At 38.6% G+C, this 25742-nt stretch overlaps 1 protein-coding gene across 1 annotated transcript in view; it reads right to left on the minus strand.

Moving 5' to 3' along the window:
- Positions 1-25742, minus strand: part of ZNF292 (zinc finger protein 292) — a 48409-nt gene that overhangs the window by 14247 nt on the left and 8420 nt on the right. The window contains exons 2-4 of the mRNA XM_054279216.1: positions 8083-8237; positions 7524-7602; positions 6050-6185 (exon numbers count right to left, since the gene is read on the minus strand). Of these exons, the coding sequence (XP_054135191.1) occupies positions 6050-6185; positions 7524-7602; positions 8083-8237 (370 nt within the window). The remainder of the gene's footprint in view (positions 1-6049; positions 6186-7523; positions 7603-8082; positions 8238-25742) is intronic.

The raw sequence follows: 25742 nt of genomic DNA on the forward strand, positions 1-25742 counted from the left end.
AACACATTCTCACATCTTTTAAAACCAGCAGACTTTTTCTACTGATTTTTGTTTCTTTTGTGAAAACTAGCACATTCATGATATGCTTTCAGTATTAGGAGTAAAATCCTGATCACTTCTGAATGAGATTTTTTCCAGCCTTTGAGTAGTCCCAAAACCTTCTGGTCATCTGCAGTGCTCACTTTCTGATACATTTTGATAGGAACTGTCATATACCTTTTAATTTCCTAATCCTGAATTTCACCTAAATCATGTTGTCCATTCACTTAATTTATATTTTCTTGACTTTTCAAATCCTGTTTCGATTTGATGAAATAAGTACTTTCAACATCTAAAAAATTAATTCTCTCTGTAATACTTGAACTAGTAGAACACAAAACATGGTTTAATTAAAAAAAAAGCTCATCTCATTCTTTGCTTCTCTCCATACTATTTAGTTTGATTCACTACTGTCTTCATTTCAGGATTTCACCTTCTTCTAGCTGCTTATATGGAACATTACTAAAAGTCTGTCTTGAAATCAGAATCAGGTCAACCATTTTCTTTACCACTTTAATGCACAAGACTTTCAGGCAGAAAATGTTGCCTTTTGCAGAAATCAGGCCTGTTAAACCCCATCATTATCTTTCAGGCATTTTCAGATTTATGGCTGGATTATCATTTCAACCAACTTCTTTGTTATTTGTCCGTACCCTTGTACCCCGCTACAGATGATCAGCAATGGCTAACTGATGTGTAAGAATATTCAAATCAAATGAGCTCCTTCTTCCTTTCCCCGTGGCTATGACCAGATTTTTATATATGCAGTAACAAAAGAAAACCAGAGCACACTAACAGACAATGGGTAAACATTTTTTTTGTATTTATTAGAGGACATTCTAAGCAGCAGATAAATGTTCCTTTAATGTCATTACCAATGCATTATAAAAGACATTCACACTCCTGCCAACCCACAAATGACCCTGTGACTAACCACATTCAATAGCCTAGCCTTGCTCTTCCTCCACCAGGTACCAATAATCCCTTCGCCCACAACGTTTATTCCTGGATAGTCTGTCTGGAATAACATTGGAACATTTTACCTTATTTCTGTAACAAGATACAGGAAGACCTTAGACTTTAAGATATATTGGTAATCCAAGATGTTTCACTTGATGATCACTCCGATTTATTACTATAATTGCTGCATTTAATATTGTAAACATTACATTCTATCTGCTAGTTCTCAGTAATCCCCTTCCTTTAGTGTTTACTGCTTCAGCCAGCCTACCTTGCATAAGCATCAGCACATTTTCTGTTATCTTCTCAACAAGACACAGGAAGACCTCAGGGTTACCAGTTACATATTAGCTCTTAAGCCTTTATTCCAATCCCAGTGATTATAACCATTATGTTTAACATCTGAAAGCTATTCAAAACATAAATTTTAATACATTTGTTTTGTAACTGAACTAAAGGAGACATTTCAAGAAAAAAAACAGTGCAGGGGTTACAGGACTAAGTTTATGGTGGGGAACAGTCTTAAGGATAAGATTTTGAGGTTACTGAGAAAGGTTTTGTTTATTTTCAAATACTTGATAAATACATGTTATTGTACAATGTAAATTTCAAAAGTTATTGTGGACAAATTGCTAGCCTATAATACCAATAGTAATTTATAAAAAGGCTTTTGAGACACAAGTGCTTTTCTAGAAAAAATCACTTAACCTTTATGAGTGTAAACCCTGACATATTTAATGGGAACAATTATTGGAAAAATATTGAATGTAATTTTTCTGCAATGCTCTCTCCTCCATTAAAATTCACAAACATGTTTGTGCAAGACGTGCAAAATTCATATAAAATTGCAGAACATGAGGGAAAATGAAAATGTGCAGATAGCATCTGACATCTTGTTGCATCTGAGTTGGTACTACAATCTACTAAGTCTAGCAAATTAATTTGGACAGACTGGGATCTAACCTTTTAGGCAGTTTCCCTCTGATTCCCTTGAATTCCATAGCTGGCATATCAGGCCCTACTACCAAGTGATTCCATGCCAAGTTCACAAGAAGGATTTGAACTTTTACTACAGGTATTGCTCGTACCATACATGGACTAAAGCAGAGAAAATGTAATCCACAGATTAGCAGCACATGAGAGCACAAATAAGCTCCAGGCACTAACAGGTTCTCTGGAAGACAGTCCAGATTAATGCCATGTTTTAGCTGACTTAAGAGCACAAAGAATATTTGCCTTACAAAGCACTCATAATCCTACTACCAGACCCCTCATCAGATGTAGCATAGGTACAGATTAATCCACCACCTTTATGTCTTATCAGCCTTGCTTTAGCCAGGGAGGATGAAGCCAGGAGGTGAATATACACATGGATAATCCATCTCCAAGAACTTCAGCTGCTAGTCAGGAAACAATGTACTGGCTTTGGCTGTGGTATGGTTAATTTTCTTCACAGTGGCTGGTACAGGGCTGTGTTTTGGATTTGTGCTGAACACAGTGATGATGATGTGGAGATGTTTTTGTTATTGCTGGGCAGGGCTTACACAGAGCCAAGGCCTCTCCTGATTTCTGTGCTGCCAGGCTGGGGGAGCCTGGGAGGAGACACAGGTGACCCGGACAGGTGACCCCACTGACCACAGGGACATTCCAGACCATGGAACATCACGCTCGGTACATAAGGCAGGGAGGAAGGAGGAAGGGGAGGACGTTTGCAGCGATGGCGTTTGTGTTCCCAAGTGACCCTGAGGTGTGATGGGGCCCTGCTCTCCTGGGCATGGCTGAACACCCGCCTGCCCATGGGAAGCAGGGAATTCATTCCTTGCTTTGCTTGTGTGCACGGCTTCTGCTTTCCCTATGGAACTGCCTTTATCTCAGCTTATGAGATTTCTACCTTTCCCTTCCTATTCTCTCCCCAGTGCTGCTGGTGGGGGAATGAGAGAGTGTCTGAGTGGGGCATTGCTGCTGGCTGGGGTTGAGCCATGACACCTCCTCCATTATCTTCAAGTGTTAGCCCACATGTGCATTCACACTATGGGTGACTCTGAACTGACTTGATGCTTTCCATATCTACCAGGAGCTGGGACTCAGAATCCTTCATGCAAACATCTCAGCACAATTCTGCTGAATGCAGCATCAATCTTAGATGCCTCTGTGGTGGCACAGTGTCTAGAGAAAGGGTACAAGAAGTTCCAGATGGCTGCTTTGAATATACCCAGGATGAAAACACATTTTTTTCTTCTCTCAAAACGGAGGCTACTCGTATCATTCAACTTCTGGTGACAGGTGCTCTAATTACTGAAAATAGATCCACGTTGGCTGTTACATTCTGCCTGTTATCCACCTTGACAATCTCTGGATAGTGATGCTTGTATCCAGATTCTCCTTTCAGTGAGATATTCTTTAGATGCCTCCTTACTACATTTAAACTTATGAAAAATTCAAGAACCCAACTCCTGGCATTTAGGTTTAAATCTCTAAGGATAATTAGAATTAGATACCAAAAAAAGCAGCAGCAGCCTGGCTTTTCATAAGGTTATCAAAGATCCTTTTCCTCTAGACAGTTCCTCCAGTCACCCTCAGTATCAGCAGAGGAGATACCAATGACAGTTTTGAAGGACTACACCATCACTACAAGAAAATGATAACCTCGAGGATGGAAAAGTTCATGCTAAAGAGCACAAGCCACACTGACTTTAAAATTGAGGATGGAAGTGCAGTGTTTTAATGTTGCATAGGCTATGGCATAACCTTAAACACTTTGGTGTACTTCAACTTTCAGTCTTCAGCACACTGAGCAATAAGGCTAAACAGACAGCCACATGACCTCAGGAAACCTAATTTTCAGTTGTCATTAATTCAGATCAGTTTCAATTCTAGATTAATATCAGTCCTGATCTCACATTAAGCTATCTGTAGCTCAGGAGGAGGCCAGTAAGACAAAAGACCCACTATGATGTGAGAAAATTAAGACAACTTTACTAAGGTTTCTTTCCGTAACCAATTAATGAAGTGGAGAAATGTAGAAAATTCCTCTCTCCAAATACAAGTGTTTCTTGTCTATCATATGCAATCTTGAGGAAAAAAAAGTCCTGCAGGTGAAACCTGAAGTAATAGCAGGTCCAGTCACCGTGCAAATGCAATGCAATGCAATGCAATGTCTGACAGCAGTGCAGGACCTGTTCCCATGAGACTCTTACAAGAAATTCCTTAAAGATGGTAAAGTTAGCTCTCCTGAAGTCCATGGTCACAATCTGACTTACTGCCCTGTGTCCTCCTCATCCAATATTGAACTCATGAGCAGGGCCTTAGCAAGACTCAAATGCAAGGCAATTAAATATTAATTAAACCTCCCTTTTACCCATACCTTACAAGTTACAATGGCAGCAGTGTGGTTGAGAGGAAGCTAGTAGAGGAGTACTCTGTGGGACTCTGAGGACTACATACTAATCCAAAGTTTGTATTAGGTGTATAATAAGTAACTAAAAGAAGCAACAAAATGCAAATCTTGTGGAAGAGTACACCCAACTTCTGGAAAAAAAATAAACTGAAAATCCTACTATACATTTACTGGACTTATCCAAGGGAGCTGTGGTAATTTGAATAAAAGGAGATCCAACTTATTTTCTAAAAGCACTAAAAGAAGTCCATCAAATCCCTAAAGATACCAAGCTCTCTTGGCAGTAAAAAGAAGAGCCTTGTACAGATAAATTATCAGTTAATGGAAAAAGAAAAAAAAACCCAAACAAACTCTCAGTGGGTTTCTGTAGGATCTGTACCAGGGACAGGCTTTGTCCAGCACAAACAATTATAAACATTTGGAAAAGGGCAAAGAACCATGACAAAATACACTGACAAAAGCAGGGTAGTAAAAACATGCCAACAGTCCAAAACACAGCATAACAGATAAAATTAAAATGTTGACAAAACTCCCAAAATTTTGTTTTCATGGAGGAAAAAACCACAAGCCTAAATGTACATACAGGCATGATAGGGGAAAAAGCTAACACTGAAATAGGTACTAGTCCTCAAAAAAATGTCTTAATTCTGATTTAAGAAAACATTGGTTCAATGCTCAGTCAAGAAGCAAGGCTAATGTTATGAAAGTATTAAATATTATGAAAGGAATGTGGCAGAAAGCAGAAAATCATACTGGCTGCTGCTGAATAAACCTTTAGTTCTCCATAGAAGGAATGGGACAGTAAATTTGGAAGACATGTAAGACACTACAGAAGAGAGGAGATATGATAGCAGTCTATCAAATCAGGTCTTGTGATGCATTCATTAAAAGATGTGAGAAGAGTTACCTTGTTAATAGATAGAAAATATCATATGAAATAAGCAGGCATCAGGCTGAAAGGAGGCAGACACCAAGAGGAACTACTTCACTTGATGTAAGGACTGTGCAACTTTTCCATAGATGCTTATGCGTGATGCTTTATACAGATTCTAAAACCATTTAGGCAAAGAATCAAAACAACAACTAAGATTTATTCATACAAGGATACCACTTCTGAATTGCAGTGACCAAAACAAAAATAACGTATCAGGGCACTATCCTTGTAAGCCTCTGCTGATCATATACTCTTCCCTATGCAACTACTGTTAGCCATTCTCAGAACTCAGTTCTAAATGAACTTCAGTAAAGGTCCTCTTGGCATTTCATAACTCAATAAATGACATTCTCATTTAAAAAAATACATGAAGTTTTTATTTTTTGGGTTTATGTCAAATAAATTTTGCATATTAGTATTGAACTTACCCCATCATAAATTAGCCTGTATGTAAACTCCCTTCACATGGCTTATAAAGAAAATGGCAAGAGAATTTGAGGCATGATTATGTTTTATGCAAAATACCAACATTAAATTATTTGTATATTACCATGAACATACTACCTTAATAGTTCATGAAATAGTTCAGAAAATGCTACATGCATATTTATTTATATAGCTTATATATTACCACAAACTGTATTGAACAAAAAACTTCCGTTGATCATAATAATATTTCAATATAACATAAAATTGAAGTAAATAACTCTAAATTTTACCTTTATCTGGGTCCAACTGTTCCTGGGACAGAATACCACACAACACTGGGTTCTTCCACACTCCCTTCTCTTGTGTAAGTGTTGTTAAAATGTGCAGTTCCTGGCTGCCATTTTCCATCAAGTTTTTATGAGCCACCTGAATAATGTATTTTACAAAACAAGGTATTGTTTTAAAAAGACATAAATAATGTGTCTTTCATAATCCTTTGTACCTTATGTTATCACATTAATGCCTTACCAGATAGAGAGTTACAGGTATAACAAAACAACCTTAACCTTCAGCCTATATAGGTTTTACTTCTGCCTCTGTGGCCTGAGATATAAGCTGAGAAACCAAAACAACTGAGTGCTTCAAACTCACCTTGAGATTTATTAACAGGGCTACTTCTGAAATTTCTGAAACTAAATTTTGAAATAGGCCTCTCTTAAAAATGGATGAGCAATTTCTCTAGTCCACATATTGTTCTGGTACCAGGTGCCTAAACTTTATCTTCTCAAGCTCTTCAGCAGCTCAATTTCTATGTACTGGAGACAGTGAAAAAAATATTTTTATAATGTCGAAAGATGTTAGCTGTTAAGATCTCACTGCATAGTTCTATGCAAATATGAATAAACAGGCTGGAGTCTTAAAATCAATTAAAATATCTTCCATGGCATTTATATACTAGAATAAATTCTGTGAGCAGATGTACATTTGGAAGCAAAACAAATACCTGCAAAAATCTGTGGCTTAAGTAGCAATGCACAACTTACACTGGTCCTTTAAAAATAAATGAGCCAAGAAATGGCTCATTTTTCTTTTACTTTTCCACCAGCTCTCAAGGCTGTGGAACTCTCCTCAGCATCAAACACATTTCTTCAGAATCGATTTATATAAGGCAATTGCTAGTCAGAATTCACTCTAAAATAATCAGCCTTTCATCTTCCCACGTCATCTAGGCTCAGAATCCTGAGGTAACTGTATCTGGTCTTTTCATTAGTATCCCTTTCTCCCCCTCCCCCACTTTCCTTTTTTTTAAAAACTGTATGCTGGACCTCCCACTACATATTTCTGATAAATACTGAGAAGCAGAACTTGTTCCAACACCCTCCTTTAATGCAGTGCTCAAACCTTAACCAGCCAGTGCCCTGTGAGAGATTTAAAACCCTTCAGTATCAACTGAAGTTCATAAGTTTCAAACATACAACCATAAATAGTACAGAATGACTTATATGATAATATTTAATTTCTAAGAGTGTTAATAGTCAACTATATTTTAAAACATGAATCTTATTTCAATAATCTATAGCTATTTTTTTTCTCCACAGCTACTGCATGCAGACAGATGATATTACCTTCAGCAATTACTGCAGAGTGTGCAGGGTTTCCAGTTGAAGGCCTTGCTCCTTACAGACAGGCTACATACTTAATATCCCCTATGGTTTCCAAACCATTTTGAAAATATATTTTCTTTATTTTATGAACTAAACTCACCTGTACAAAAGCCTGAAATTCTTCCCATTTATTTTCAGGTAAGTCCAGAGGCAGACACAGTAGAAGTTCAATACAGCTTCTAGAAGTCAAAAAGGAATTATTTGAGGAAATTTTTGACATTGAAATTGTATAATCAACAGTTCTTTATTCCAATATCAAAATAGTTGTTTGAAACACTAGCCACAAAACAGTTTGCTTTTTTGAACACAAAGAAAAAGAGGCCATGACCACTCTTGCAGAAACTGTAAAAGCAAGCTCTCTAAAAGACACTATGAAAAAAACCCCATAATTGAATCCAACTCTGTAAAAGCCTGTGCAAATTGATGCCCTTTCAGATTGTATGGAAATCGATAATAGCAAAGTGTTTCAAGCCAGGAATGTTGGCTTGCCCTAGGTCAGGAATCCTTCTTGCCTTAATTCCAGCAACCAGATATTCTCCCTCACATACAGCATCCAGCATGAGGAAGGCAGGTGCTCATAACTGGATAGGGAAAGCATTCAGGCAATGAAAAATTAATATCATACAGACTGGTTTCAGTAACCAGAACACCATACTCACAGTGCTAAACGTTCCAGCACAAAGGCAACGTTCTCACACTCAGAGGTAAGGTAAGGTCGTGCTTTAACGTAACTTCGGATGGCCACCGTGTACACCTCCAACAGAGGCAGAGGATCTTCCGATGTCTTCCACTTTTCCGCATATTCCAACAAAGTCTATGTAGGAAAAGGAAAACAAAATCCAAAAATCAGGAACAAATGGAAGTTTAAAATTTTAAATTCCTCACTAGTAGGTCTCCTTAATATGAATTATGAATTATATATTCTCAGAGCATGCTTTTTTTTCCTTAAAATTTACTGTTTCATTAACAACTGACACTTAAGACTCCACACACAATCATTCTCTGATCATATAAAAACGTTATGACTGACACTTTCTCCCTGTGGTAACATCATATGATTCATTTTACATTCCTATTTTCCAAATAGAGAAGTCTGAAGAGCATATCATAGTTAAGGGACTGAAACTCATTTTTAGACATTCATCTCTACAATTCAGCTTCTAAAGCACGTAAACTTGAAAGTTTTAAGTCTTTATTTTAATTTTCTACTTCCAGGAACAGTTTTGCTTTTCCCCTGCCTTGCCACCTTGAAGATACAGGTATCTTCAGGACATTGCTTTTTACAGGCTCTGAAAGGAATATGTTCTATGCATTTTAAAGATTCCATCTGTACATCAAAATCTCTTTAGTATAAAAAGTGGTTTCCTACTTGCCACACGAATACCTACAAATCGTGATTTCAAACTAAAACTCGTGAAAGTGATGAAATAAACATCAGCAACCCAAGCGCAGAAGACTTCTATTCATTTCAGTCAATGCCAGGGGACTCAGACACACATTTAGGCAAAGTCATCCCAACCACATCCCCCATGGATCTCTGCTATCACAGCTAGGGTAACTTGATGGATTGCAAACTAATCCCTACACCAAGGTTGCATGGAGTCTGTCATATTACAATGACCAATTGTGCTGTTTGCTTCTTGAGGGCCATAACACGGAGAAAGCTGAGAATAAGAGAGAGCAGTTTTGGCTGTCTGACTCCCTGCGAAAAGCAGGGCCATTATGATATACAGCTTGGAGGAATATGTTGGTGGAGCTGTGTGTATCCTGAAGAACAGAGACTCTATAGCCTTTATGGGCAACCTGTTTCTGAGTGTTTAGAATACCATTTACTAAGATTTTCCTCCACCAGTACCTAGAGAAGCAGTCCCACAGGTTCTCAACAGAGGGGTTACTCCCCCTCAAACTGGTGCTAGCACAGCTGAGAGTGTAGCAAGTGCTCAGTCAGGGCACACTGGAGCTGCTCAGGAGAACAGCTGGGCTGCTGCCCCAGAGCTGGTCCCAAGCCTCTACTGGCGCATGGGCTACACTCCCTCCCACCCCCCAGCTTCGTGCTCACCTTAGCCACTATGTGTCAGTGCATTCCCCCCCGATGCTGAACTCCCTCCCAACAGTCTCTCTGACCTCTCTCTTACCTTGCTTGCTCCCACCAAATCACTATCATCCACAAAAGTGATGAAGATATGCTCTGTCCCTTCATTCAGTTACTAGTAAAGAAGTTAAGAGACTATTTACTCCAGTATTGAGCGTTGATAGAAAGCCACAAGCAGCTGGCTGCCATCTGGACTTCGTATTAGTAAGTGTTTGGGACCCACACTTCAGGCAGTGGACTATTTCATAGATTTGTTTATAAGAATACTATGGAAGATTAAACACTAGGACCTACTGATGTCTGGCAGAAAAACATCTGCCATTATCCCCTTGTCTGCACAGAAGGAAATCAGGTTTGTCAGTGTGAAAGCATGTTACACAGTTCATTGTGTCAAGGACATTTAGCAAAAGAAAGTTCTCTCTTTTTTTTTTTTTTTTAAGGTCAGCTGTAATTAAGCTAATTTTGACAACGCTTTTTCAATTCTGACAAGGTTTGTTCTGGTAAGGAAAATCAGAGCCCTCTGAGCAACAAAGCTCTTCTGCTACAGAGTTTCCCACACACCTGAATAAGAAACAGAATAAAGTGGTTCTCAACTCATTTAACAACAAATGTTGAAAATTTGTTTAATATCTAACATATTAGTACAACTATCTAAAAGAATTTGCTATATTTGGGATACAATGCAACTCAAATAATAAAAGAGAACTTGGTGCAAATTTATGTATCAGAAAGTAAGAAAACCAATGTTAACTATTTTAGAAATGCAAGCCATCATATCAAAAAAACAAGACAAAACAAAACTAGGTTTATTCCTGTCTTCAAATCTAGTTTAGCTAAAAAGCTAAGCTTAAGTTAAATTCAGCATTGTCTGTCTGTACTGCCTTAGCCAGTGGTAATGTTAAGAGCATACTTAAAATTCTTATATTTTAATATCCAAATAAATCCTCTCAATAAAAAAAAATGTCAACTATATTGAACAGATTTTTTTTCAGAAATCTGTTTCATGTGGTCATTTGCAATTACAATAGCATCACCACATTATATATCATTCACCCAAAACAAAAGCCCAAATGTATCTCATTCAAGGACATAAAAGGTAAGAAATATGCAAGTTTTGGCAAAGTGCTTCACTAAAGCCTGGTTTGGTTTTAAAGGCAATCTTACCACACAATCAATATGCGAAGAAGTTACATACTCTATCCCTCTCCTGCAGCAGAAGATCAGCTTCTGAGCATCGAGGGCTTCCTACTGGAACCCTTAACCTGACTGGAATATGGTCTGTTTTACTGTAACACTCAGTTTGATGCTCTCCTAAGAGCAGCAAAAAAGCACCACAGATCACAGCAGAGAAAAGGTGGAAGAGCAAAACAGAGACAAAGTGCGTAAGAAAAAACAGAGGAGGACTACATAAACAAGCTAAGAATATTAGCAAACAGTATTTCAGTACCACTTGGCAATTTTGCTCAATGCACTAGAATAATCAGATCAGAACAAAGCAGTTGCCTTGAAAGAAACTCCAGCAAAAAGTCTCCCTTTGTCCTAATACTCTCAAAAGCAGAAGTACTGTGATTTCCATTACTGACTTATGTGACATGTTTAAAGATGCTAGTGGCAAAACAGCACAGCTGAACAAAAAACAGCCCAGGAAAGTACACTTTATATTCTTCAGGTTTTGGGTCTTGGAGCAGTGTTTTGGACAGAAAAGGCATTAACTTCTTCCCCTTGTCTAGCTGATATAAGTAGTCACCTTAAAAGAGTGAATAGCATAAGCTTCAGTTCACATGAAAGCCAGAGACCTGTAAAGTAACCCTCTCTCCTCAAACGGATGTTGTTCCTTGTTAAGAATTCACTAGAGCAATCAATACTGCACCTTTCATGGCATAGTACTTGCAGAAATTTTAAAATAAAAAGTACAGTCATATAATTCTTTTTCCTTTTGGAGTAAACTTTTTCTTCTTTTAAGCGCTTTGGAATGACTTGCATTTTGTACTGGAGAAAACACCCCACAAGTGCTTTTTGTTGAAAGAGTATTACAGCTTAACCAATTTCACACTTGCTTAAAAGACAATTTTCCCTGTAAAAGGAAAATGTGAAAACAAGTTGCTGGTGAGACTGAATAAAAGAGGGACAAACATGCTAATCTGAAATTCAGCACAGTTTACTGTTCATATTGATTCACGGACATGCTAGGAAAATTCTTTGCATTAGTTTGGAATGCTACTTAAGTCAGACAATTAGCTTTGTAATTGGTGATAAATAGTTAAAATTAACACTGTCATATAGAATTACTTCCCTTTCTGATTAATTTGAACAAATATACTTCTCTTTTCAGACTAAATATATATTAAAAACCCCCCAAACCAAACCACAACAATAACCAACCTCCCAAGTAGTAGTTAACATATAAGACCAAGGCAGTGACACTACTTTTACTCATCTCCTCTTCAAAAGGCCACAGCAAACATCAAGATTAACGTAAGCTTTGGTAAATTAAGGACATTTCCAACTTTGCAACCAAACCAAGAAACATATCCTGGAGCTGTCTCAAAGTGTTGAGAACAGGAAGTAAGAAGAAAGGGTAAGAAAAAAGGAGGAGGCAGGAAGATATAACTAAACAATTGGTTGTCTAAGAAATGTGACTGAAGAGTATCAAGAATATTCTCACCTGCCATTGCAAATATGAGAACCTAAGGAAGAAACCGTCAGGCTCAGCAGAGAGACACTGATTCATAACATGGCAAGGGACCACTGAGACCTGTAGCAACAAGATCAGGAGATCTCAAGTCTCATGGTGGGTGGTCAGCATGCTAAAGAACCACCAGCTAGGCAGGACCACCATCCAGTCTGCACATGGGGAGATACCGTAGGCTGCTGACCCATTATGACACAACCATGCAGGAAGTCTCCCTGCATGGAGAATAAAACAAATAGGAACTTTGCAGAAATACCATGTAGTCATTAATACCAGAAAATTGGATGAGAGAAGAATTATAAAAGCACTGGCAGAAACTATGACAGTCCAACAAAGATCACTACAATCTACATTCAGATTATTGAGAATAAACTGAAGTAAATAAAATCTCATTTTTAAGATATGAAGTTCATTAGCAGTTAGTTAAAATAGATATAATAAACAGATTGGCAAATTCTCAGAATACACCATCTAACAAAAAGTATTCAGAGTGTTGGTGACCTGTTATTACCATCTTTTTAAAGTGGCAAACACACTGTAAAGAGGAAGAAGTTTGTACTATAACACAGTGGCACTAATTTCAGCATTAAATAGTGCTATTTTTGTCTCATATATATATATATCAGCCACTTTCAAGCCATTATGTGAACTATATTAAGCATTTACACCCACCACACCCTTCAAAAATATTCGTTAGTATGACAGATTTCCTTGTCTGAATGTCTCTAGACTATACAGCACTGCCATTATACAAAGAAAACTAAATTCATTCTGCCTTGCTTAATGAATCAGTGTTGTGCTCTGCTTACAACCATAAAAAGAAAGAATTTTACCCCCAGCCCTGGGCCTCATTAAGTTATTTATCTCCCTGGTTGGGACATGCTTGTTAATCAAGCCAAGTACTGTATTCTGAGCACAGCGCAAAAGTTTTGCTCTTTGAGACTGAAACAGGCCTTTTATTTTAGCAGCAGGTTATACAGTCAAGAATCCTCTAAAAGTGGAATAATCTTGACCTGTACAATAAAAATATGTACTATACCTGTGATTTAAACTGTAGAAAAGATACAACCACAGGTAAGGTTCAGACCTTACTTTTCAATCTTTATCAGAACCCTTACAAGACTGTTGCTGTAGCAACCCACCCACCAGTGAATGCTTTATGGAAGAATTTTCTTTGCTAAAACTAGCCCTACAATATCAAAGCAGTGGTAAAATATGTTTCATATTAAAAGGCAGCATTATTAACTGTTAACAGGAGTTCATGTGTATGGTCCACACCTACATGTTTCTTCAGCTCTGAAGAACAGATTCTTACCCTGAACACACCTGAATAAGGGTAGTTTACTTAAATTTATGGCAGGACATGCCTGGGACTGTCAGTTTCATTTCCTGCTACACCCAAAGGACTAAGAGGCTGGGAAAGTGACAAACAGTGGTCACACAGGTAAGCTGCATCTCTCAAACAGCAGCAGTAAGCAGCAAAACCTTTATTTCAGTGACTTTCTTCAAGCACATCCACACAGGAGAAAATCCAAACAAAATGACACAACTGTATTATGTGGAGATGAGTCTTAGGGAGCTGCACACAGAGAGTGGCTGAAGGAACTCCATGAAACAAACTCCACAGTGGCAGAGGCAGCAAAGCAATGACAGAGCTCCACGCACCCAGGGAGGTGCAGGAGCTCCAGCACTTCTCAGTGAGATCACTCTGCCGCTTGCTGCTCACATGGAGCACTCCCACAGAGGCAGGGCTCCCCCTGACACAACCACACCTCTCACTGCGCCAGTACCTGCCAACAACCACCTGGAACAACAGAGCAGCTGCCTTCAGAGGAACCACCAATGGCCTGATTCAAGAAAACACATCAAGCTTTATTCAAAGTTGGTGAAGAATAGCTACAGTTCTGCTATCATGAACAGAAATTTTGAAGCAAAGTGAGGGTTCCAGTCAAGAAAGGGCAACTGAAGAAAACCAGCGAAGCAAGTCTCCCATATAAACCACGCATATGATTTAAGAATATTTTTCTTGGCTTAAGATTCTCCCCTGTGAAGGTGACAGGTATGTTCTAATAACCAGTCACAGCTTGTGTCCCTAGATGATGGATCATGAGGAAATGAAAATGAATGTGAGATCCTGAGTTTGGTATCACCATACAGAAGAAGATGCAGAGAGATGCTGTACCCTGTAATGAGCCAGATAACATAACCACTTGAGTCAAATCAAGTTCCACTGACTGCTCTGGACTGGTTTACAATTTGATGCTTAATTTTAAATGGACTGAAAGGAAGAAGACATATAGCATAGTTTGATCCAGAGTAAGTGTCCCTGAGGACTTTATCTTGGGACCAGTGCTTTTCAATATCTTCATTCATGACCCAGACACTGAGATCAAGAGTACCCTCAGCAAGTTTGCAGATGATACAAAGCTGAATGTGTAGTTGACATGAGAAGAAAGGGATTCTACCCCAAGTGACTTGGACAAGCTTGAGAACTGTGTCTACAAGAACATCACAAAGTTCAACAAGTCCAAGGTGCTGCCATGGGTCAGGGTAACCCCAGATGTGAGTACAAACTGGGAGAACTCATTGAGATGGGCCCTGAGGAAAAGGACTTGCTTGCTCTCATAGATAAAAAGCTGAACATAAGCCAACAAGGTGTGCTCACAGCCCAGAGAGCCAACTGCCTCCTGGGCTGCACCACAAGAGGAGTGGCCAGCTGGTCAAAGGGAGGGGATTCTCGCCCTCTACTCTGTCCTTGTGAGACCCAGCGACCCAGCCTGGAGTGCTGCACCTGCGGTCCTCAGCACAAGACAGACCTGGACCTGGCTGAGCAGGTCCAGAGGAGGCCACATAGATGATCAGAGGAATGGAGCAGCACTCGTATGAATAAAGGCTGGGAGCTGAGGTTGATCAGCATACAGAAGAAAAGACTCTGGAGAGACCTTATTGTGGCCTTCCAGTATTTAATGGGGGGGGGGGCAAGAAATTTTGTATGGGCAGATAGCAACAGGACAAGAGAAATACTTTTAACTGAAAGCAGGCGAGTCTAGATTAGATGTTAGAAAGAAATTCGTTACTCAGAAGGTGGCGAAGTCTCATCCCAGGCACTGCTCAAGGCTGGGCTGGATGGGTCCTGTGCAACCTAATCTAGTGAATGGCATCCCTGCCCATGGCCTGGAACTACATGATCTTAAAAGTCCCTTCCAACCCAAACCATTCTATGATTCAATGAACTTTGTACAATCAGGTTCCACAGGTGGTCATGAACCTGACTTTCACTTAAGAGTGATTTTGATCTCCCAATCCCTGACTTATGGTGAGACAATACATGAAAATTATTTGTGCCATCTTTTTCCTCCCTACAAGATTATAATTTAGAGAAATGAAAAAGCAGGGAAGAGAGATAATGATGATTTCTTTCAGTATTTGAATATCTGAAGTTTGTCTGTTTAAGCCTGCAAGGTTTCTAGACTAGTAAGGAAAGATCTCACACAATTATTCTGGCCAAAGGTAGATCAAAAACATCAAGTGTCAAAATCTTTAGTTTTCCTTTTTCAAAAAGTGCATGAAAGTACACGTTTCTTGTCAAAATCATACGTCACTTTTCAGATACTCTGAAAAGCAGACAATTCTGTTAATTTAGTTTGTAACAACAGAGATACACACAATTAATAAAGTCAATGGTCAGCTCACAACCTGAAAGAGAAGGTTTTTAAAGGAATAAATCAGCTTACCATGGCAATACTATGATCTGACAATAAGACATGGGGAGTGAGATATGATTTAAATAGATGTTCTTTGTGAACGGCTGTCATCTACATTAGATCGTGTCAGAAAATCAGATCTAGTGCCACACATTGCCTGTTAAATACATGTAACAAAAGGGAAAGGAAATATTTTATTGTACCATATACTATTTCTACCACATACATACTGTTCAAGTAAAACTCATCATCTAGAAGATGTTTTCTTTTTCCATGCAAACTGAGAAAAACAAGGCTGTATTTATTTCCCTCAGGTCATGAAATATATTGCCTGTGGTCAGCTAAAGAACAGCACAGAAAGATAATGGCAATTCTAATACTGACCTTTAAAAGTTCCACATCACTGTCTGCTTGCAATTATTTAAACTCTCGCTTCCTCAAATTTCTTGTGTAGTACTACAGATGAACATGAACAACCTTTCAAATATAGACAGGTGTATTTTAAGAATGTAATGCACAGTAATAGTCTCACTCCTGCTTGTCAATAAGCAAGTTACTAAAACATGCAACAGTGAGCCATGAGAAGCAGGCAAAGCAAGGCACTGGAGCAGTAAGAGTATGAAAATACTGATTGTGTCTATTGAAAATCTTCCTATGCTGACTGCTGCTGAATGTGAAGAACACTGACAGTGCAGCCATGCTGTCCTGTGCAGCAAACAGAACAAATGATGCTTCCTGGTTTTGTATTACCAGCACAATCCTCTCTTTGTATTACAAAACAAAGTGTAGTCCTGAAGGTAAGCTATAAGACTCTTACCATTTAAACTCAAACTGAAATTAAAATGGAAATGTATCCCAATATTCTGTACCCTATGCAATTACTTGCTCCTGAACTGCCATCTTTCTGCTTTTGACACTTATAAAGTAATTTTACTGAAGCTTAGAAAAGTGAGATTTACTAGATCTCTAGCAAAAAATATTTTCCCTTTCATGATTCTGTACTTCATTTTTGTTGCCTTTTGCACTGATCTCCACACCTTGAAGACAATCACTACATGAAGACATGGATTTGGAAGTTGGACTAGTAGAGGCCCAGATAATTTCTCTCTGCTGTATTTTTTCCTCCAACAAAGAGGCAGTCTACTATTCAATTACCAAAATAACCCAATTAGTAAGATCAAAGACACCCGCCCAAATCCTAACTCCAACCTATAATCTTAGGATGCAGTTTTGGAAAGGAAAACTGACTTATCTGCTTCTCTCTGAAAAAGTATTTCCCATGCACGTTCTTCACATTGTTGACCTTTCAGGTACGGTAGTAATGAGCAACAACTAACTGCTTATGTTGAACTATTACTCAAAAGAAAACAGAACCAGATTTGAAACTGCTGGTTGAACTTTCCTTTCCCAGGGGAGTTAGGAGCACCATGAAATATACAATAAAGTTCTCGCAGTATCCATGGTTCCACAAGGACTGTTCATCAGTACTGGAATGTGCACACAGACACAACTCTCTGCTCGAAGTTGAGAATCTGCACCAGTCACATCTTGCCAGTAGATAAGCTCACTCACAACTCACAACAACAGGAAATGCTGAGCAAGCGCACATGTGCAGCACTCCGTCGTAGAAGCACGCAAGGCAACTGTGCACGAGCACAGCTCCCAGATGGTGTCACATTAAGGGTGTGCACACATCCTGATGCTAGGGTAACCAAGTATTTTGAGAGCTACAATTTGTGCAGCTAGACCAGCAGATACAGAAACTTCTAAAAACATTTCATAAATATATAGGTTTATGCAGTTGCTTTGAGATATCCAAGAGGAAGACATTTCTTTTAAAAAATGAATATACTGGTGTTTTTTAATACCAATAAATTCACTACTGAAATACCTACATTATATATAGATGAACAAAAAGTTTTGGGTTTTTTGTTTTTTTTTTAGATCTGTGAATTATATTCTAACTGCAAGGTAAACATAAAGCTGTTATAAATAAATTTATTGTACATGCATAAATTCTTCAGACCAAGAACAGAAGAATACAGTGAGAAATAAAACATCTTTAAAAAAGGAGTCAAAAAAATGCTGAATGGCCACTAAAAACACTGCTTTGGAGAATAAAGACAACAGAATTCAATGTTCTCCAGTCTTTCAGGATAGGCAAGAAAAAGTTCTCAAATTGCATGCAGAGGTGACAAGCCCTTGAATGGCAACAGATCATGGATACTGGAGAAAGTGCTAGAAATTGCAAGACAGCTTAGTCCCTGACAAAGGCCCTGAATCCTACGATATGAAACACAAGGAACATGCTGACTTGATGTGGATTCTTGATCAAGCAGCTAGGTATAGTCATGATGGTGATGCTATCTTCTGACTTTAAAATAGCAGAATAAAAAGTTTTGGTTTGTTTGGGTTGTTTTCTGGGAAACAAATCTATTACACTGAACCTTGGGCTGAGATTAAACATTCATCTCATTCAATACAAGTTCATTTTTGAAAGTTGTATTTTTCAGAGTAAAACTGTGAGCCTGATGCATAATCTCACTGACTACTACAACCATTAAAGCACTGAGCATGTGATGAAGACAGCATTGTTCAAATTCCTGGAAAGCTGATAACAGTCTGCTTTTAAGGTCAATTTATGATAGTTTACAAACTATGCCGGGCTGCTGGCCTTGAGTCTTTTGTGCAATTCCAGTGAATCACATGAAGGCACAGACCTGAGCTGGTAAAACAGAAATGAACCTGTAAATGAACCTGAACAGATCTCCCCTTCCTCGCAGAGTATCAGTCCTGGCTTGCAATAGTAAAATCACCCCCACCCTAAGAATTCAGTGTCAAAGAACTCAATTAGAAGATGTCTAGGATGACAGCAGGCATGACCACTGAGCAGAAGACCATGCACTGGGCAATCGTCGTCACAGCTTCTAAAAAGGAATTGCTTCAAGAAGCATTTCCAGACCATCAGAACTAAAGAGAACACAGCAACATTGCCTGTGCTGCCTCTCTCCTGTAAGGAAAATGAACAGACTGGTTCAGAATAGCTTCATAACATGTGTTCTTTTTAACTAACTATTTGAGACACTAAAAATAAATTAGAAATCCAAATTTAGACATATCTGGAGTCAAGAAGATTTCCTACCAATACATTAGTACCAGATGATGTCTTTGTGAAGTCCCACAGCAAAGTTACATCCTAAAGGGACACACAAAAAAAAAATCTTCACAGTGTTATGCTACAATTATTCTCAGCCTTGATGATCTAAAGCTTCTTGAGATGAAAACTATCTTTTATTTTGTGATTTCTCTCCTTGCCTTTCCCTCCTCCTTGTTGTTCAGTGTTTTACCAGAAGATGGAGAACAAGCCCTTCACCACAAAAAATGCCAACTGCTGCAACACTTTTTTTTTTTTTTAAACTGTGAGGTTAAGATTCCCATGAAAGGTTCCCACCTTATTTGAGGAAAGTGGAGGCAGCTAGGGAATCACTGGGATGCAACCAGCATTTACATTCAATTTGTACAAGGACAATCTACCCAGCTAAGATATCAAATGAACAAAGTATTCAAGCAAAAACTTGAACAGTTCTTGAACTAGTTCTGCATGTCAAAAAACCCCTTACTTCTATGTCTAATTTAAACCAAGTCTACCTCAGACTGCCCATGAGACTTTACCACTAGGCATTAGAAATACTATAAGACATGATTTTTTAAAACATTTAAGAGTAAACTAAATGGTTACATAGTATAAATCCCATCTCTTTCCCATATAAAAAAGCACAGGGGAAAAAAAAGTATGAGTATCTATTGCTTTTGCTGTGCTATGACAACCATCTGATCAATACATTCTCCACATCACCATGATCATAATCAATCTTTCCTTTCACCTCTGTGTCCAACAGAAAAGCTCAAACTTAAATTACTTGTTTTCATTTTGTTTTTCAGTTGGGATACCGTACAGGCTATTTTACAGATTTTTAGGTTAGAAGAAAACTTACATAGAAAAACACATATTTTAAACCTATCCACAAGCATCGGACAGAACAGCAGAACAGCACCCATCTAAAATACTGCAATCACAGATTTGCTGTAATAAAATCAACAAAACCACTTTTTATTTATTTAGAATTGTACACAGAGAGGTCATTTTACATCAAAACAACACAGCACTGTACTTCTAAATAATTTCCAAAGCAGTTCAATGATACAAATTAAAACTGGCACTACTTAACTGATTCAGCATTTGTTTACCAAGGCTTAGCACTGTTACCTTGATTTTGTAGCTACACAAGTGCTGCAAGAATATTAGCTCTTATTATAATACAAAACCATCCAGAATCAAACAGCAAAACTCCAGTAGGTACACAGCATCAGACTGCATATACAAAACTGTGGATGACATAAGCTAATGCAATTGTATTTTCTACAGGACAAATACTATTTAAATTATGGTACTGATCAAAGAACATCAATCTCAATTTGTACTCAATTTTCATTTCTAAAGCCTATCAAGATTTTAAGTTGTTGCTATGCTATTTTTACTTGAATGTGTCTTCTGAATTGTTTCACAATAAAGTTGTTAAGCAAAATATAGCCCTAGAAAGCCAAGACTCCTTTGGCTGAAGAATCCAATGATGATGCTTTAATTCTAATGGAGATATTGAGTTGTGCCCAGAAGAGAGGACTGAAGCCAGACTCTTAATTCCATCACTTACTGCAAGATTGTATTTAAGCAATTGTTTTCACTCTCAATTTCTGCAGGCATGGTGCAGAGCTATCCAATTTTTTTCTCATTACAACTCCTCTTCTCCACTGACAGGCTGCAGTTCCAATCTTTGCTGGTTTTTTTTTCTTTCCCTTCAAACAGAAAACTCCAGCTGCTTTCACACTTTGCAAGCCCATCCTAACATCACTGGCTTCCCTACCCTGCAGCTGAAAGCAAAGGAAAGTCATGTCAAGATTAGCAAGTACTGAATCAGCGAGTCAACACTCATTCAGAGATGAATTTCAAAACCAGAATCTGAGTTTGCCAATTAGGTTCTGGTCCACAAAAAGCTCACAATGACTATATCATTCCAGTATAATGCACAAGGAGTAGATGGTACAGCAGAAAAGAGAGTTCTGAACCCATCACAAGTGGTTGTATATTCAGCTGGTTCCATTAACTGGATACTTGCTAGCAGCTGAAGCAGACTGTCTGCAACTGCTTCTGGAGCACAGCTTCTGGTTTAGTTTCATCCAAAAGACATTGCAATTTCCACACTACACTGTTCCACAATGCAGAAAGAAGTGTGCTAACAGGGATGATCAGATCACTTTCAAAGCAAACCCTGTGTCTGATCCAGGGTATTAACATACAGGAACTCACTCCTTTGGTTCACACTTCTAAAACTGTTCTTTCAACCACTGTCTCATTCATCTACTGAAGAGAGAATTTCAGAACACTAAAAGCAAGTTTTGTTAGACTGTATGAGCAGCTATGTTTTCATACTCTTGTCTGTATAACAGTGTTTCTCTTTCCACAGGCAAAAAAATAGTCCACCCAAGCTCTGTTCACCCATGTATTTGAAGTATCATGTACAAGGCAGCACTGGTTTTTATTACTGGTACCTTCAGAACCCAGATACACAGGTATGCACTCTGTGATATAGATACCCATCACTTAATAAGAACTGATTTTTTTGGTGTTATCTAAACACATGAGCTCAAAATACCTTCAAGTAGTAGTTTCCTGAACAGTTTTAAAGGTAATCCATAAAAGTGTTTCAAAACTCTACCCATCTACAAACCTTTTTTTAATAAACATTCTCCCCCCATCATCCTCTTAATTTTTTTTGTTCTCAGACTGATCAAGTAAATCTAAAATGTTGCCTATCAAACCAGAAGACAAAGAAATAACTGATCTATAACTGAACTTTTTTTTTTGTGGTGAAACTGGAAAAATTAACTGGAAAAATTAATACACATCTAGGTTTTATGTTCAAACTCCATCAGAAAAGGAAAAGGAGCTTCACAGAAACAGCAAAAAATCAAGACATGCAGTAACTCATTCCTCTGTTCATACTTAAGGAAAGCTATCCTCCCTGGAGACTTTTTAGAGACAACAGTTAAGTTCAGAATACAAAGAGAGAACAGGTAACTGTTAAAGAACTGATACTACTTGCTGACTAATTTTGATTTGTTAGAAAGAATTAGAATACTTTTGAAATCCAGTAAACGTAACCAACTACCCTGCAATGAATGATTCATTTTCTCAGTCTGTTCAAGCACTACACATTCATACATATATTCAGTAGCTTGTAACGTAACTACATATTATGTTGTTTATCATTCCACAAAATTAGAAAATATCAAAGTTGAACAAACATAGAAAGTTGGTAAGAATTACCATTAGCTGCTTTTTAACTCTTGCCTAAACACATTTGCCTCAAATAACCACTTCTACTTAGGTCACTTCTGTGGATTTTTTTTAAAACAAAACTCAATGCAGCTCTAGTTACCATTAATATGCAATTACTAAACAGATTTCAACAACTCTGAAAACGTAAGAGTGCACTGAGTATTTGAACTCCCCTCTGCTCTCCCTATACATATTGACACCACCTAAGGTGCAAATGACCTTGATGACTTCTTACAACTCCTTTCCAGTAACTCTCAGGGTTGTACATCTCTGAGTTAAGACAGATTGTGGGAAGAATTCATGTCAGTCTTAAGGGTAAGTTTCTTTATCAACTTCTGGAGGATTTTTTTAAACTATTATTATAATTCAATTTTTAGGAACTTTAGCACCCCAACTCTCTGGCACAGAAACATAAAAAGTTAGCCATGAGTTATACATCACTAGGCAGATAACGTAACAATAACAACAACAAAATCTCAGGTTTGTTCTCTAATGCACATAACTGTGTAAGGGGAAGTACCCACTACCCTCAATTTACAGATACAAAACCAAGAGATGTAACTATGCTGTTGGAAAATATATTTATATTTTTAAGACAAAGTCTATCTTAGAGGAAGGTTTGAAAAAAAGCACCTCAGCAACTACAGAAGCAGAAATAGAAGAACAGCTTGTGGGGCTCTACTACAACTCTCATAAGTAATTACGTCATATACCATCACCCAGAAAGTTAAAAAAAAAAAACCCACAGGAAAGGGAGACAACTGAAAGTTAATTACTAAACACAGAACCTTCTCTTAATTGACAGAGATATTTCTCTCCCCAAATATAAGTTAAAAGGCACAAGCAATTTGCATGTTTTTCATCTGGGCATGCCGAACACATAGTGAAGGTGTTCAGCTTGCTAATTATTAAACTGAAAGAGGTAAAAGCAAAATTACCTTGGTGCTATTTGTCCTCTTATTTTTTAGGCACTATTTTGCTTAGAATTCAAATCCCAGCTAGTTTTAGAAAAAGACCTAGAAAAACCTAGAAAATGTATGGAGAGCCTCTGGTTACATCCATAAACTATTTTAGAACAAATCAAGTTATTTAAAACACCAGCAAACAATTTCATTAAGCCTCATGCTTTGCCACATACAATAACAGAAATTACCATTCTTTAGGTTTGCCTTTAATCTTTGAACATTTTGCATTTAACAGGCTCTTTCCGATTGGGTCATTGGTATCAAATTTCTCTCTTGCATCCTCACATAAGTGAACTTGCTATAGTTCTAGGCTACATTTCTCTCTATTCAGATATTCAATTATGTCTCAATTCAGTGTTGTCATCCCAACACTCATATTTTAGTCTGTTTACTTAAAAAGAGCATTCAGTAGTTGGCTATTAAACAAGCATTTCACGAATGTGGCAGGATGTTCATTACAGTAAACTTTCATCCACTGCCAGGAAATCTAATTTACCTATTCTTTTAACTATGAGACTGGCATATGGGCAGATTAAAAATAGGAAGACAGCCAGAAATAACTGTGTCTAATCTGGAAATATGTACATTTCCTGCAACATAGGTGACTTAAACTTGCTCACTCAACAAGAAATGAGACATTACAATACTTCTACAGTTCAACTAGATTACATTTTTGCATTAGCCATCTTTATCAACTTCTCCCACTGCCCTTTTAATTGTGATGACAACTGATAATCTTCACCCTCAATAGAGAGATTACTCAATTGCTATTTTAAACTTGTCTACTCAGCACTGTCAAATTGGCAGATGCCTTCCATCTGATTGATATTTCCAGTGAAAGAACAAGGCAACATCTACCACACTGTGTCCAATAACCACCACAGTCCTTTTACCAGTTGTCACAGTACTGTCACTATGTCCACATGTGGGAAAGGAGAGGAACCAAGGCCATACTTTCTCCTGAATATGTTGGCAAACCTGAGCAGAACTCTGAGTTCCTGCTGTCACACTGACATGATGACCAATTCTGGCTGGGTATCCAAAAGCAGAGTTCAGTCACTGCACAAGTTTCACCAAAAACATTATGCAAGTTCCCAGTCTGCAGAATGGGGATTATGAAGTTTTATCGTCTTAACTATTACAGATACTATAAACAGAAATTACTTTTTATCCCTACAATTCTCTTCATAAGACCAACCCTCCAACAATTAAAAAAAAATAAAGAAGCTCAGATTGTGTCTTTTGTGATTCGGAACATTTACTCTCTACTTGTACCTATCCTTGTGTTCTCTGTATTAAAAACCAGTATATCACCACAGGCTCCCGAAACAAGCACTCTATGACAGGACCAGCACTGGTGGATAGGGGCAGAGCAATGTGGACTTCAGGAGTGTTTGATGCTCTGCTGCACTGACATGCTTGTTTCCAAACTGGAGAGGCATGGATTGGATGGATGGACCACACTGTGGATAAAGAACTGGCTGTATGGACACAGCAAAGAGTTTTGGTCAAAGGCTCATTGTCCACACGGAGACCAGCGGTGCCCCTCAGGGGTCAGTGCTGGGGCTGACTGAACACCTTTGCTGGCGACAGGGAGAGGGGGACCAAGCGCTCCCTCGGCACATTTGCTGACGACACCAAGCTGTGTGGGGAAGCCAACATGCTGGAGGGAAGGGATGCCACCCAGAGGGACCCTGACAGGATGGAGGTGAGGGCTGTGCAAACCTCATGGAGCTCAGAGGTGCTATTGGTGCAAGGCTCTACACCTGAGTCGGCGCAATCCCAGACACACCGACAGGCTGGGCAGGGAAGTCACTGGGAGCAGCCCTGCAGAGAAAGACTTGGGTGTGATGGGTGAAGAAAGACAGCATGAGCCAGCAGGGTGAGCTCACAGCCCAGAAACACAGATGAAATCCTGAGCTGCATCAAAAGGAGCATGGCCAGCAGGTCAAAGGAGGTGATTCTTCCCCTTTATTCTGCTCTTGTGGGACCCCATGTACAGTACTGCATCCAATTGTGGGTTCCCAACACAAGAAGGACATGGAATAGTTAGAGCAATTGTTAGAGTTCAGGGCCATGAAGTTGACAAGAGGACTGGAGCACTTCCCTATGAACACAGGCTGAGAAAGTTGGGGCCATTCAGCCTGGAAAAGAGAAGGTTGTGTGGAAACCTCATAGCAACCTTCCAGTATCTGAAGGAGCCTACAGGGAATCCAGAGAGACTCATGATCAGGAACTGTAGTGATAGCACAAGAAGTAATGGGTACACAGTGAAATCAGGAATGTTTAGGTTAAGTATTAGGAAGAAATTCTTTACTGTGAGGGTAATGAAACACTGGAACAGGTTGCCCAGGAAGGCTGTGGATGCCACAAACCTGGCACTGTTCAAAGCCAGGCTAAATAAGGCCTTGAGCAACCTATACTAGTAGGAGGTGTCCCTGCCCATGGCAAGGGGGGGTTAAGATGATC

Source organism: Melozone crissalis, unplaced genomic scaffold, assembly GCF_028551555.1.
Source record: "Melozone crissalis strain CALT ecotype California unplaced genomic scaffold, PUWL_Pcris_2 ptg000027l_1, whole genome shotgun sequence".
NCBI classification, from domain to species: domain Eukaryota; kingdom Metazoa; phylum Chordata; class Aves; order Passeriformes; family Passerellidae; genus Melozone; species Melozone crissalis.